This window comes from Silurus aristotelis (genome assembly GCF_946808225.1).
Source record: "Silurus aristotelis genome assembly, chromosome: 6".
NCBI classification, from domain to species: Eukaryota; Metazoa; Chordata; class Actinopteri; order Siluriformes; family Siluridae; genus Silurus; species Silurus aristotelis.
The window spans coordinates 9,625,996-9,640,399 of NC_139579.1; the positions used below are offsets into that span (position 1 = coordinate 9,625,996).

The 14,404-nt window shown below is 39.0% G+C and overlaps 1 protein-coding gene across 1 annotated transcript in view; it reads left to right on the forward strand.

Annotated features, from left to right (window-relative positions):
• Positions 1 to 1,280: 1,280 nt before the first annotated feature.
• The window catches only part of arid1ab (AT-rich interactive domain 1Ab), a 48,512-nt gene continuing 35,388 nt past the window's right edge, over positions 1,281 to 14,404 (forward strand). The window contains exon 1 of the mRNA XM_083543152.1: positions 1,281 to 3,021. Within this exon, the coding sequence (XP_083399278.1) occupies positions 2,080 to 3,021 (942 nt within the window). The 5' untranslated portion in view covers positions 1,281 to 2,079. The remainder of the gene's footprint in view (positions 3,022 to 14,404) is intronic.

Here is a 14,404-nt window from a genome sequence, read left to right on the forward strand (position 1 = left end):
AAATTGGTTGAGTACTTCATCTCAACATGTCCAGCCAGTTCAAAAATAATTGTTTATTGGTTGTAAATGTATTTCCCTGACAAGTGACATCCCACTGAAAATAAACCATTTAAATAACAATTTTAAAATCACTCATTTCAAATGATCTAGTGTTAAAGGAGAAGATAGCGACCTTACCCAGGTATGGCCTTCCTTTATTAAACTAATAGATTTGCATTTAGGTTGAAGAATATACATTTATGTATAATATGTACTAGCTTACACTCACTATTGGGCTGGCCATTCCCTGGCCATTTTCTTTTGATCTAGTTCATCAACAAGTTGTTTACACCTACAGAACTGTCACTCACTCAAGCTCACTGTTTTTTCCCTGCACTATTCTGTGTAAACATAAGACTGTCGTGAAAAAATCCCAGTAGGAGATCACCAACAACCATGCCACATTTAAAAACACAAAGTTCGAGCATTAAATGATGCTCTTGACCTGTGCTTAAATGCACTGTGCTGCTGCCATATAATCGACACATTAGATAACTGTATGAATGAGCAGGTGTACAGGAGTTTCTAATAAAGTGGACTGTGTGTATAATTAATTTCCACAGATGCAAATGCCTTTATGATAAAGGAGGCCTTTACTTAGATGTGTTTTAATTGTTAATAGAGAAATAATTTAACTATTATTCGAGGTGTGGCGTCATAGTGTGAAGAAACTGAGTAGAGGTTGGAGTAAAGAGGTGTTGGGGTGCGTCTAAACAGACTGACAGGAGGCTCATATCAATATGAATAACCACCTTGACATATAAGTGGGTTTAAGTATGACATTTTACTGCAGCTATGGCTTAAATATGTTTTGCATTTCAAGTGATGTATAGTTGCAAGGAATTAAAATAGGCTATTGCACCTTTAAATTATTTTGTGCATTGAGCAAGGTTGTGTATGAGCTGTGAGCTGCTTTCCCTTCCCCCACATTGCCAGTGCAAAGTTGTGCGTTGAGAGAGAGAGAGAGAGAGAGAGAGAGAGAGAGATGGAAGGGGGGGAAGCGACAGAAAGAAGCACAGGGACGCATGGGAGAAATAGAGGAGTGCGAACTGGTTCACTAATTGTGCAATTTATTCGTAGCAAAAAATCATGCATATATACATATGCAATGTATATAAATATATATATGACCTAATTACTAAGGTCATTTTATTGAATGCATGCTTTTCAGTCTCCTCTTTGCACTGCGTTTCACCCCCCCCCAAACCATTTTCACTTCCTGTTCTCAGTCCAAACCTCTCAATCATTCTTCCTTTTCCATGCGGAACCGCGCGAGCACAGGCTGCAATTTCCACGCTTTCCACTGCACAGAGTAACAAACGTGTCGCTCAGCCACCCCTGACTGCTGTGTGCACGTGTAGAAAGAGAGAAATATGCAGTATACTTTTATATCCTCTCTGTGTGAGAATGAATTATAACCCCACTGCAGCCAGCACGAATTAATGTGTGCACGAGACTAATTTCAAAATTCAGGCATTGCCATAGGATACACTATGAAAAAAACACCATCCTGAAGTGAGAGTACAGTAGTTGCAGTGTTTTGGGTGACCATGTTTTTGTGCCGTAGTCCGGATCCGTGCGCATGCTCAGATCCACGCCTGCTGTTCCATGTGACTCTGCGCCTCAGTAAAATGGCTGTGTCTGACGGAGCCTCGTGCTGGTTCGATCGGATTCTTCCGATGTGACAGACGCACGGTGCACACGCTTGGTGTGGCACTTCAATTCATTCCTCCGGGGGAGGGGGTCCTTCTATTTATTTCATATTAAATCACGTAACTTTTTTTTCTCTTTAAAACTCAGAAAACTGGACAGAAGGAGAAGAAGACCGGGTCCGGTCTGTAAGGCAGAGGTGGGGGGAGGAATGATCCGGGACACGGGTACATTGTTCAAATAATAGTGTTTCTATCCAGTGGTGTTCTGGTTGTGTTCGAGTGGAAGAACTGACTCCTTTCAACAAGGAAAAGGAGACAGATCGCTAGGGAGAGGAGAGAGCGAGCGAGCGAGAGAGAGAAAGTGTGAGAGAAATAGAGCGGGGGAATAATGGCCGCTCAGGTCGCTGCGCTGAGCGCGAGCCCGGCCGTCGAGCTGAAGAAACCGGACACGCAGGAGGACTCGATACCGGGAGACGTGCAGCAGGAGACTATGGATAACGGCGGATCTCCGGGACAGAAAGACCTCCATGACGGCGCGGAGGTAGCGAATGCACCGGGAGGAGGAAGAAGAAGAAGAGGTGGAGGAGGTGGTGGTGGTGGAGGAGCAGTAGAAGTAGGAGGAGGAGGAGACCCTGAGATGAAAAACGGCGACAGTTCGTCCCGGATGAACAGCAGTACTAATAACAACCAGAACGACCTAGACGCGAGTAGTCACCCGGGCGTTGCTCATCAGCACCCGAGCGTTTTCCCTCCACCGCCGTACGGCTGCAACCAGCACTACAACCGGGGCCCTTTTCATCAACATGGCGGACAACAAAGCCCTGGCATGGCACCGGGCAATATAATGGAGCCTTATCCGACCAACTCGCACGATCCCGGCTTCCCCAACCACTACAACAGCAGCAGCAGCAGCAACAATTATGGGCCTTTTCCCAACCGGACTCAGTATCAGAGCCAGAGTTATGGCGTGAGTTCGCCGCGCACTAGTCAGGCGAGTCAGGCAGGAAAGCCTCCGCCGCAGCCCCTTCAGGCAGCAGGAACTCTTATGGCGGGTTCTTTTAATAATCAGAGGTATAACATGAGCAACCCTCAGCCGACCCCTACTCCAACTTTAAACCAGCTCCTGACCTCACCTACCGCCAACAGGGGCTACCAGAACTACCCCCCGAGTGACTATAACAGTCAGGACGGGACGAGTAAGGGAGCCGGCGACATGAGCAGCACTAATCCCTATGGAGGGGGTCATCATCCGCCCTGGCAACAAAGGGGCCACCACGCGCCCCCCGGGAGCCCCGGAAGCAGCAGCGCTCACGCGCTCAACAGGAATCAGGTGAGAACTTTTGGGTCTGGCCCTCGAAAACTTTGGTGCGCGCCCGAGAGCGCGTGGAGAGCGTGCGCGCGCGCGGCGTGTGTGTAAATAATAATAATAATAACAACAACAACAACAATAATAATCATAAAAATGCACAAAGCAGAAAAACACGCTTGCTGCTCACGCGCAGACCTGCCATTGTTACACTCTTAGGTCTTCTCTAAAATGGCTGCCTTTTTCTCCTTTTCTCCTCTTCGCAATGTGCACGCGAACATGTCTTCCTCGACTAAACGGACGTAACCTCCAAATCCTGCTCGTGGTCCAGTGTAGAGTCAGGGCATGATGATGATGATGATGATTTGAAGTATGGGATTGTGCATGCACCAAAACGAGGGAGCTGTAAACTTCTGTGCCGTTTCCTCACTGCAGTAGAAAAAAGTCATAAGTCTTTGAATGCAGAAATTTACAAATGAAGCGTGCACGCGAGCTGGCTTTTGCTCATCTTTCCAGTGCGGGATGAAGGAGGTGATGATGCACTCTGTTTTTGCACCGGGACATTGCGCTTGTTTAGGCAGCGCAAGCGAGCTGAGAGTGAATCTCGTGCCGGTTTCGTTGTTGACTGGTGTGTGTTACACTGTGGTGTGTGGGTGTGTGTAAGCCGACCGTGTGTCAGTGAGGGGGATGCGTGTTGTGGCTCTGTGAGTGTAAACAGGTCAGTGTGTGTGCAGGAGTGGCTGCTTGGCTGTGGGATTTGAATTATGGAGGTAAAATAGTTGTCAGAGGCAGGACTCAGTTGGTCTCCGGTTGACACGCGAGCTGAGATCTGATTGGCTCCCTGTTTTTTCTTCTGGCCATTTATAATTGTGTCTAATGCAATGCTGCAAGAGTCCGGATGACGAGCAGCTCCACACACACACACACACACACACACACACACACACACACACACACACTCTGTGTCTCTCTCTTTTTTGCTCTGGCTATTGCTCTCACTCTATGGTTCTTACTCTCTTTCATGCTGTCTTTCACTTTGTCAATCTCTCAATCTGTATCACTCTCACTTTCTGCCTCACTGTCTCTCACTCCATCACCTCGTCCATCTCTTGTTTTTTTTTTCTTCCTCGGTCCCTTTTTCAGGATGCTAAACATGACTCCATGTGTTAAAATGTTTTGCTCAGTAATAAACTGTGCAGTAGAGGTCTGTGTAAAAGTACATGTGAAAGTCCTTATTTTGGCAATTTAATAATCTAGCACTTTATCTTGAAATTCCGCTCAGTTTAAATAAATTCATTAGTATGTAGACTGTTTTTAGTGAAAATTTGAGAATTTTTGATGAATGTGTAAACAAATGAGACGCTCATTAGTTCTGACTCAGGGTTCATTTTGGCTCCCTGTATCTCTACTCTCAAGGTATGGATTTGAGTGTTGGCCATTTTTAAAGTTTTCTGGTGCACTTGTGAACATTCGGTCTCTTGAATTCCCACATTGCACCAGAAAAACCAGGGAGCATTTTACAGTGACTGTGTTTATTTAATTTAGCTAAGTAGCTTGCTATTTTTGGAGCTCTGAAATAATTACTTACATCAGTCAACTTTATTTGACTGTTTGAATCGGCTGACTTTTAAATGTTTAAAAAAAACAAAAAACTCCATTAGCTAGAATTCAATCCTGCTTGAAGTTAGTACCATGACAGAAGTGTGTGTGAGACTCACAAATGTAATATTTGCGTTTTACATTGACTAATGAGGACATTAAAAGCTAGTCAGTTGTGTTGCAGGTAAACAAGTCATTGGCTGATTTGTAGTAATGATTTGTAGACCTTACCAGAGCTCATGTACATCGTAAACTGATTTCTGACAAAGAAAGCCGACTACGACAGCAGCTAACAAACACATGGCTAACTAGCTAGTCTGTATCAAATCAACTAGCTAATGAAAAATTGTGTGTAAATTTAACTGGCTAGCAATCCTGTCATCAGTTTTTACATTTAGCATCATGAGAGGAATTCGAACTCATCTGCAGCGGAGCCCTGAACCCATTTTATCATCCATCTTTTTGTAGTTACGATTAGAACAGAGGTTGTCATGTTTAATACAGCAGAATTACAGTGCATAGGGTAAAAATGTCTACTTTTCTTGAGCAATTTCTCCAATTCTCTTTGCACACCACGGTCCTGATTCTGCCGGCATCGCCACTTTCTCTTATTGCTGTACAAAATTGTGATGATAGACCACTTTATTTCTAAAACACTAAACTAGATTAATTCTAGTTAAGATCTGATTTGATTAAAAGGTTATTGCAAATAAATGTTTTAAGACGCTAAATATTTCTCTGAAATTGCCCTTTTTACCACTTCTTAAATAAAGTTAGCTCTTTTTTAAATTGCTTATTAATAAGACAATGTTTTAGAAACTAAAATGCAGACTGTATAAAAGCACAATGTCCATGTGCTCATTTTCAAACAGCAGCTAAGATATTTATTAAATTCATGTAAACCTTTTTTGCACCACAGACCGGTTAAATGTCAGACAATATTTTCACGGACCAGCCTTTAAGGTGTGGCGGATAAATACAACAAAATAAAATGATACGACCGCCATAAAAACTGGTATTTACTAAATATAATAATAAACGTGGATCCACTGTGTTGTTGTTTTTTTGTTCATTTTCCTTGATTGGGGGTTTTAATTTAGCGGTAATGTATTATGTGTTAGCGGCCGGAGCAGCCCCTTTAAGAAGGTAGAGGATGTAGGTAAGACATGTGACCGAGGGAAGCACCTGGACATGCATCAAGAGTGAGTCATAGACAGATGAATCCGGTAATTTTCCAAAATAAAACATTGTTCAGATTCAGAAAATAAATAAAACGGAAATAAAGTAAGTTATGTATTCTTTCTGTGTGGCCTGGTACCAATTGACCCATGGACCGGTGCCGGTCCTTTGCCCAGGGGTTGGAGACCACTATATTAGGCAACAGGGACACAGGAATCTAAGAAGCCTCAGAAAAGATGTTTTGTTGGTTATTATAATTTTTGTTGGAAACAGAAATATAGACATAAATACAACAGATACAACACTATTTATGTTAATCTTAATGCTTTATTTATACATATTTAACAGATTCATTTTCCAATAGGAAATTAAATTGTCTGACTCAATATTGTTCACGATACCTGGAATCACTTATCAATACTTTTATTGATCGTCTTTAGTCTGACCAATAGTTCTAGCTAAAAAAACAAGTATTTACTAATTCTCAGTCTAGAAAGCAGAATCTACAGTTATTATAGTTAATGAGAACTAATAAAAATGAAACCATCAGTAAAATAAAAATGTGAGTTTTCAAATAAATGAAAGCTAAACTGCAAATATAAAGTCCGGGTTAGATGAATTTTAGAAAATAAAACTTTTTGCATTTTAAAAGTTTAATTCCTTAAAGTGGTATCTTTTTGAAATGCAGACAATAAGAAAAGGATGTAATATTATCAGTATTGTAAGGTATTAAGCTATACAGGTTAATAGTATTTGGGAGCTGTAATGTCAAAACACTTGAAAAGCATAAAGCAAAACTCAAGAAGAGTTCTGGTGGAAAACCTTCTGTTACAAAATGTTTACACTGGAGACTTAATACGTTAAACATCTCTTTACATATTGGCGATTTTGTTGCCGTTGTTCTAACCATTTGGAATTTAAAAGACATCAGTATGATGTGATTTAGTGGCTCTATTAGGAAAAAGTGGTAAATAAAACTGGTGGATTTATTTTTTCTTGCTGCAAATGTTCTTTAATCCGTCCCTTATTTGCATCTTGAATGCAAACACAATTATTAGTCTTATCAAAATAAATAAATTAAAATAAATAGTTTTTAACAATTATTCTTAATTAAACTAATTGCATCAATTCAAGAACGAAACTTCAGGACCCGTTCACAGAACTTTGCTTCAGTCCTGGTAGTCAGTGTTTGGATCACTCTACAGTGTTATCCAGTTCTTTTACATATTTTGAGTCACTTTTATTGGTTTCTAGGACAGTTTTCTTTACTCATCTCGTTACTCTTGTTGGGTTTTCATTAAACCCACATGCTGTTGAGGCTGCGGGTTGTGTATTGTGTAACGCATTTTGTGTGTGTGAGAATCTGTGCCACATATCTACTGATAATTTCTTTGTTCTGTGTGTAACGTGAATGTTTGTTTATCAATCTGCTCTTCGTTTAATATGTTACCGTTTGCTCGGGAGCAGTTAGTTCACAGGGATGTGTGTGGAGAATGCTCCACAAAATCTAGGATTAATAATAAACAGGTTTTAAGACAGGTTGATTATAAAACATTGAAATGCTGAAGTTTTTTTTTTTGCCAGGAGGCGTTCCTCATTCACCGAAGGAGTTATAAATGATCTCTCTTTCTCTGTTACACTTCAGGAAAATGACAGGCTCGGTGTGCTTGTTTGTGTGTGAGAGACAGAGCCTGGTAAAGACCAAGTGTATATTTACACATTTATATAACATTATTAAAAAAGGGAACTGATTTGTCTTTTGGATGGTCCACATTATAAAATCCAACTGTAAACCATTATATGATGTGAATTATGTTAAATGTATTAATAAGCAATTGTTGGCAAATATGTCATAGTAGATGCAGAATAACACTCGACATACATTATACGAAATTCATTCACATTTACGTGTCATTAATTACGTTTTCTCAGCTGAATGAAGGCGAAAGCGCACACAAACTTGAGATGTGGCATGAGATCTGCTGAACTTTGTTGTTCTATATTTTCTAAGAACTCAATTAAACCTCAACTGGAAGCTACAGAATATCAGCGGTTCAGTTTGGGAAAGTTTGAAGCAAACAAACTAGAACAGCAGCTTATCTGGGGGGAAAAAACAAAAGTAATCAAATTATTGTGTGAGGGGAAGAATTTGGTTCAAAATGAGCAGGACGTGTTAAGGGTTGGAGCAAGGCTGAGAATAAAGAATGCTTTAGATACCTCTGACTCACTTTGGTTGCCATGTGTGTCCAGTGAATAATTAAAAAGTTGAGTCCTAATTGAATAAACAGCTTCACCACCCAAATTGGCCCAAATTTCTTTGACCTTATGTTTGGATGGAGCTGGCTTATGTAAAATCAAATTAGCAGCGGTTATTTATCTGCTATTATTTATCCGTCTGATTGGGGAGATCAGGTGCTGTCTTCCATCAGTGTTCATGCTATTCGTAACTTCATCCTTTATCCAGATCCACTCTGTGTGAACCACACTGTTTTTCGTTAAAAACAGTAAAAAACTGGCAGCACGGTTGCCAGCAAGTTACTGTGAAATTAAGCGTCGTACTGTTTTAAATTTACAGGTCTCTATTTTTTTTGTTGCAAATACAGCATGTAGCTGTTTCTATATTTAAATTACATTTATGAGAATGGCATTGTCCGTTAATAATTTTCCTAAAACCTTTAAATAAATTGTCTCTAGCAGTCTTTTACACCATGTTAAAGTTTTTCAAAATGTGCCATAAACACAAATATTCTCTAAATGAAATTTACGCATGTCCATTAGATGGATAAATGTTTCCTCGACAGGTGTGAGGTAAATGGAGATATGTAAACGGTTATTACACTGCTTAAAGGGGCATGCCACTCTTCATCCCTCTCTAATGTGCACTTTAAGATGGGAATAAAACCGAGTCAGTGTCTCACATTTGGCACTACACAAGTCAAGTTGGCATTCAAGGTCTACTGCAGGGCACAAATGATCCAGGCACTGCCACATACTCCTTCTAATGACTGATTTCAAAGCTGCTACTTTTTAAATTGCTGTTGCAGGTTTGGATGCAACAATGAAGCAGCAGGTTTGGGATATTGCTATGAATACTCATGTGTGTCACATAGGCCACAGTAGTGCTACACCAATGTCAGAACAGACATGAAAACATGCTGACAAGGCAAACCGGACAGTCTTTGTGCATGAAGAAAATACTCAGTCAAAATTAAATGTCTATTAGAATTCAATGCTGGCTGAAGTAACATTGCTGTACAAACCAGCAATACCAAAACAATGAAATTACTTACAAATTACTTTTAAATAGTGCTCCATCATGTAACTAGGAATTGGATTGATGCAAAAATATAACTAACATAAAAGTAAAACACAATGACACCGAAAAGTTGGAGGCTTCGCGATTTTTCAGAAAAGCAAGCAGACAGCCTATTGGCAAAAAAAAAGACGATGTGGTTTTAATGCAACAGTGTTTGAAAAATTAACTCTGCAGAAGAATTATCACACGTTAAATAAAACTCAACCTGTAAGTGGTTATAATATAATCCGAGTTCTAATGCTGCGGTGTGTACATCTCAAAAGAACAAAATTCACAGATAACTTGACTGTGTGTTGCTCACTTTTACGAGTGAGAGAAATCGATCAGCTTAAAAACAGCCAGGAGAGTTATTAAACAGGACGCTTGTGTTTTTTTCCCACTTTCATATGCTAACTTATTTATCTGCTCAGATAGTGGTGTTCCTCTGTGTAAACATTTCTTTTTCTCTTCGTCTTGCTGCTCCTTTTCTTGTGCAGTTAAAAACATCTTTTTTTCAAGAATTGTCTTTGAATCTTTTGTGTTTTTACTCCTGTAATGCAGCCATATGATCAGTCCACCTTAAAACCACTTTATTGTCTTGGGCTTAACTGAAGCAATGACTCCAACTCTTATGTTTGTTTAAAATAACTTGACGCTTTTCCTCTACAACTCCACTTCAATTCGAAGGGAGAATGATGCAGAATGAAGAGTCCTACAGTTTCATAGTATATGGATGTAAGTGTTTTCATGCGTTTCAGATCATTTTCTAAGGAAACCATTGCGTTCTGATTTGCCTGGAATAACATTTACAGAGCATCAGTGTGCAGTTCAGCAGTAAACAGCAGAAATAATTAATATGCCAAAAATAACCTCAAATGCAAAACACCTGTGATACTGTGAAAGGGGCAGGGCTTCAACTCTACATTTTTAATATCAGACACTGAGTTTTTCTCCAGAGAGTATTCAGCCTCTCGAACCACCATTGATTTTCCTGCTTTATTACTAATATAAGTTTTAAGCATTCACACTATGCCTCATTTAAAAGCCACTGTTGAGCATTTCTTTTGTTAACACAGAGGATGTTATTAAAACATACTTAAATGTTTGATTGCTCTTATGGCTATTTGAAATCCACAGCTCAGATTAAATCTTATTTGTGCAAAAAAAAAAAAAAAGACCAAAAAGATATAAAGTGGAAAATTGATTTTTTTTGGGGGGAAAATGTAAACTATTGGTCTTGACATTGGAACTGATATGAAGTTTGTGTATTTTGGTGACTTTGAAGAAAACATCCAAGTTATAATAGTTCTTGGCTGTAATTTGCATTATTTTGATGAAGCACAGTGGTGGTAGCAATATGTTCATTGTTAATTCTTGTAGTATGAGTTGGAAAGAATTTTTTATTTCATATGCTATTTGAATCAAGAACCATAAGTCTGATGAATTTTCTATAAGTTTTGAGGTTTGAGTTCGCCATCAAGCTATAATCACCAAAGGTACTGATTATTTTAATCTATTCTCTATATTGTTTATTGTGACTTGGCATGAATGGGCACCTGAATTGGGGGAGATGTTGGTGAGGAGTGCTTGGAGTCTGCAGATCACCAGGAATTAGATTTTAAATAGTAACAAGAGATGTGAATTGTGTATATTTTAATGGAACTATTTGTCTAAATTGTCTAAATCACAGATGTTTGTCTTTAACAATATTACGACTACGTGAACTCAAATCTGTAATATGCTGTAACAAAGACTTTTTTAAAATTATTCAAACTAAAATAATAAGACAGTTTACCTGCCCCTGGTGGTTTTACTATTACATTACTAAAGTTAGATTTTAAAGCTAATACCTGAACTTACAGCTTGCTTGCTTGTCTTGTTTGACGCAAAGAATAGAGAACTGAAAACAGGTTGTTTGTGAACAGTAAATTCTTATTACAGTTTTTAGATTTAAGTCAGAATTTTACTTTTACCATTTAGGTTTGGTTTTGTGCATATAGTTGTTGTTGGAAAGTAAACAAAAGCAAAGAATGCTATTAAAACAAAGACAGAGCTTTGATCTCACATAGGAGCTTTGTAAAATATGTATAATACTGGAGGGAAAAAATCCCAGACACTGCCAAGATCAGGCTGAACTGAGTGCTTGGGCATGAGAAGTGATTGAGACTTCAGCTAGCACTCAAGCTGAAACAGGAGAATTCAGTAATTTTTTATTTTATTTTATTTGTATAGCTGCTTTAACAATGGACATTCCTTCAAAGCAGCTTTACAGAGATAAAGCGGTTATAAAGTTGTACAGTGCATCCAGAAAGTATTCAAAGTGCTTTATTTTTTTCCACATTATGTAACAGCCTTATTCCAAAATGGATTAAATTATTTTCTTTAAAATTCTACAACCACTACCTAATAATGACAAGTAAAAAAAAATCAATTAAATGAAAAATGAAAAATCACGTACATAAGTGTATACAGCATTTGCCATGACAGTCATTGAGCTCAGGTGCATTCTGTTTCCACTGATCATCCTTGAGATGTTTCTACAACTTAATTGGAGTCCACCTGTGGTAAATTTAGGTGGGCATGATTTGCAAAGGCCCACACCTGTCTATGGAAGGTCCCACAGATAACAGTGCATGTCGGAGCACAAACCAAACCATTAAGTCCAAGGAATTGCCTGTAGATCTCTGAGACAGAATTGTATCGAGGGACAGATCTGGGGAAGGGGACCGAAAAATTCCTGCAGCAGTGAAGGTCCCAATGAGCCCAGTGGCCTCAGCGACAGGAACTGGAAGACTAGTCAGGAATAAGGGAAAGATGAATGCAGCAATGTACAGAGACATCCTTGATAAAAACCTGCTCCAGAGCGCTCTGGACCTCAGGTTAACCAAACAGGTTATCTTCCAACAGGACAATGATCCCAAGCACACAGCCAAGATAACGGAGTGACAACTTGGTGAACGTCCCTGAGTGGCCCAGCCAGAGCCCAGACTTGAACCCGATTGAACAACTCTGGAAAGATCCGAAAATGGCTGTGCACTGACTGAAGTTCTGCAAAGAAGAATGGGAGAAACTGCCCAAAAATTTGGTGTGCCAAACTTGTAGACTCGTACTTAAAAAGACTTGAGGCTGTAATTGGTGCTTAAGATTTTTCAACAAAGTATCAAGCAAAGGCTGTGAATACTTATGTACATTTGATTTTTATTTATTTATTTATTTGTTATAAATGTTTAAAAACAAAATGCCAAAGATTTCAAACAAAATTCTTTTACATTGTCATTATGAGCTATTGTTTGTAGAATTCTGAGGAAACTTTGGAATAAGGCTGCAAAGGGACATAATGTGGGGAAAAAAAAGAAGCATCTTTCTGGATGGACTGTTCAAGTACATAACCGCTTTATCTTCGTTAAGCTGCTTTAAAACAATGTTCATTGTTAAAGGTGCTATACAAATAAAAATTTACTGAATTCTCCTTTATCTTGGAATAAGGCTGTAACACAAAATGTGTAATAAGTGAAGCGCTGTGAATACTTTCCGGATGCACTGTATAAAAAAAGTTATAAAAGTTTAGTGCTTATAAGTTTGTTCTTATAATTGCAAGTTTATCCTTAATGAGCGAGCCAGAACCTATACAGGCCCAAACAATATCAGCTCTTCACAGATTCAGACAAATATAACAAATGCAGCCCGACAACTGGGTAGCAGCATTCCTGTGCTGAAGCATGGTGGTAACGATGCTCTGTGGTGTCTTCAGGAGGAGGTACTGGAAGGCTTGTCCTCATAGGCAGTGTTAACTGTGCCAAGTACAAGCAAATTGTTTGAATTGTAGGTTTTCATTCTGCTGGTATTTTAACAAAATAATATTTCAATTGGATCTGATGTTTAAAAAGTTGTTGTCTTCTGCTATGGACCAAACACAATAATAGTTATGGCTTTCATTTTAATGTTTTTTTGTGGTGAAGTTCATAGAAAATATTACTGCAACAGAAAAAGTTTTGACCAAAAATGACACAAAATGAAATTGTTAAAATTTTGGTCTCTGAAGAAAATGTATATCGAGATATCGGTTAAAATGCGGTAATGTGTGACTGCTCACGTCATTTCCATCAGGTGTTTTATACGTTCCATCCCTTTGAATTGATGCACTGGTTGAATGGGTTGCATGGCTGCATACATAAGAAAAAAATGCATCATCAATTCTGAACATCAGGTTCCTCTTTCAGTCAAAGCTACAGTGATGAAATGTTAAATATTTATCTGCTCAGGAGAGCGTTTTTAGAAAAACCTCAGTCTTTGTTAATCTCAGTGTTAATCTCAGTCTTACAATTTTCTCACTATCGCCGAAGCACGTCAAATGTTTTGTAGTTCAGTGGATTGTGTGTGGGGCTGTAAATGTTGGGTGTTTTCTGGTCAGAGGTCAGTAGATCACAACCCTTTTGTACTGCTTGAGGTTAAACTGGCCAGGTTAATGATAAGGTTGAAATCCAGCTCCTGAGTCTGTAGTTGCATTTTTATAATTCATCCAATGCCAAGAGTGTTTTATTAAAGCTGCAGGGGAAACAGGGCTGGCTTTGGCATGCACGCGTACACACACACACACACACACACACACACACACACACACACACACACAGCATTGTTGGACTCACCCAGACGGTGCTGTGCCTTACAGCTATAAATAGCTCTAATAGTCTTTTTCAGTGACCTAAAGAAAGGTTTTGTAGTAGTGGATGCTAAAAAGAGTAAAGCAGTGGTGATTGTAAGAGGGCTGATTTTGACTTCCCCAGGGTAACGTTTCAGATTGTAATTGGCTGGAAAATCCCCACAAATGCTTTAGTGTTTTTTTGATGGAAAAATGCTATCTGCTGTGCTGAGTGATATATTTTTACACCAAAACCCTGACGTGTAGCTTTTTACAAGTGAACACACATGTATGTCGATTAAAGATTGTGTATACAGAGTAGGGTTAAAACAATTACTTGAGTAACTTGTGTAATTTAAATACAAAAGAATTTAATCGTTTAGTCTATGTAATAACACATAGGGCACAGTGTTTCCCGACGGACCATTTTTACTGATGCACCACCCGATAAAAGCTTTACCCATTGAAAATGAAATAGACTACAATAAATAGAATTGCATGGTATCAAACTAAGCCTTTGATCCCTGACGAGAACGGTCAGCTCTGGAGAATACTGAACAAGACAGATGAGGCAGAGGTTTCCCTGTTCATGCAACAGCTTCAAACTTTAGGCTGAGAACAGGGTTACCAGTGGATGCACCAGAAATGGATGTTTAGGAGAAATAGTCTGAATTTTCATATAATCTGAAATCTTG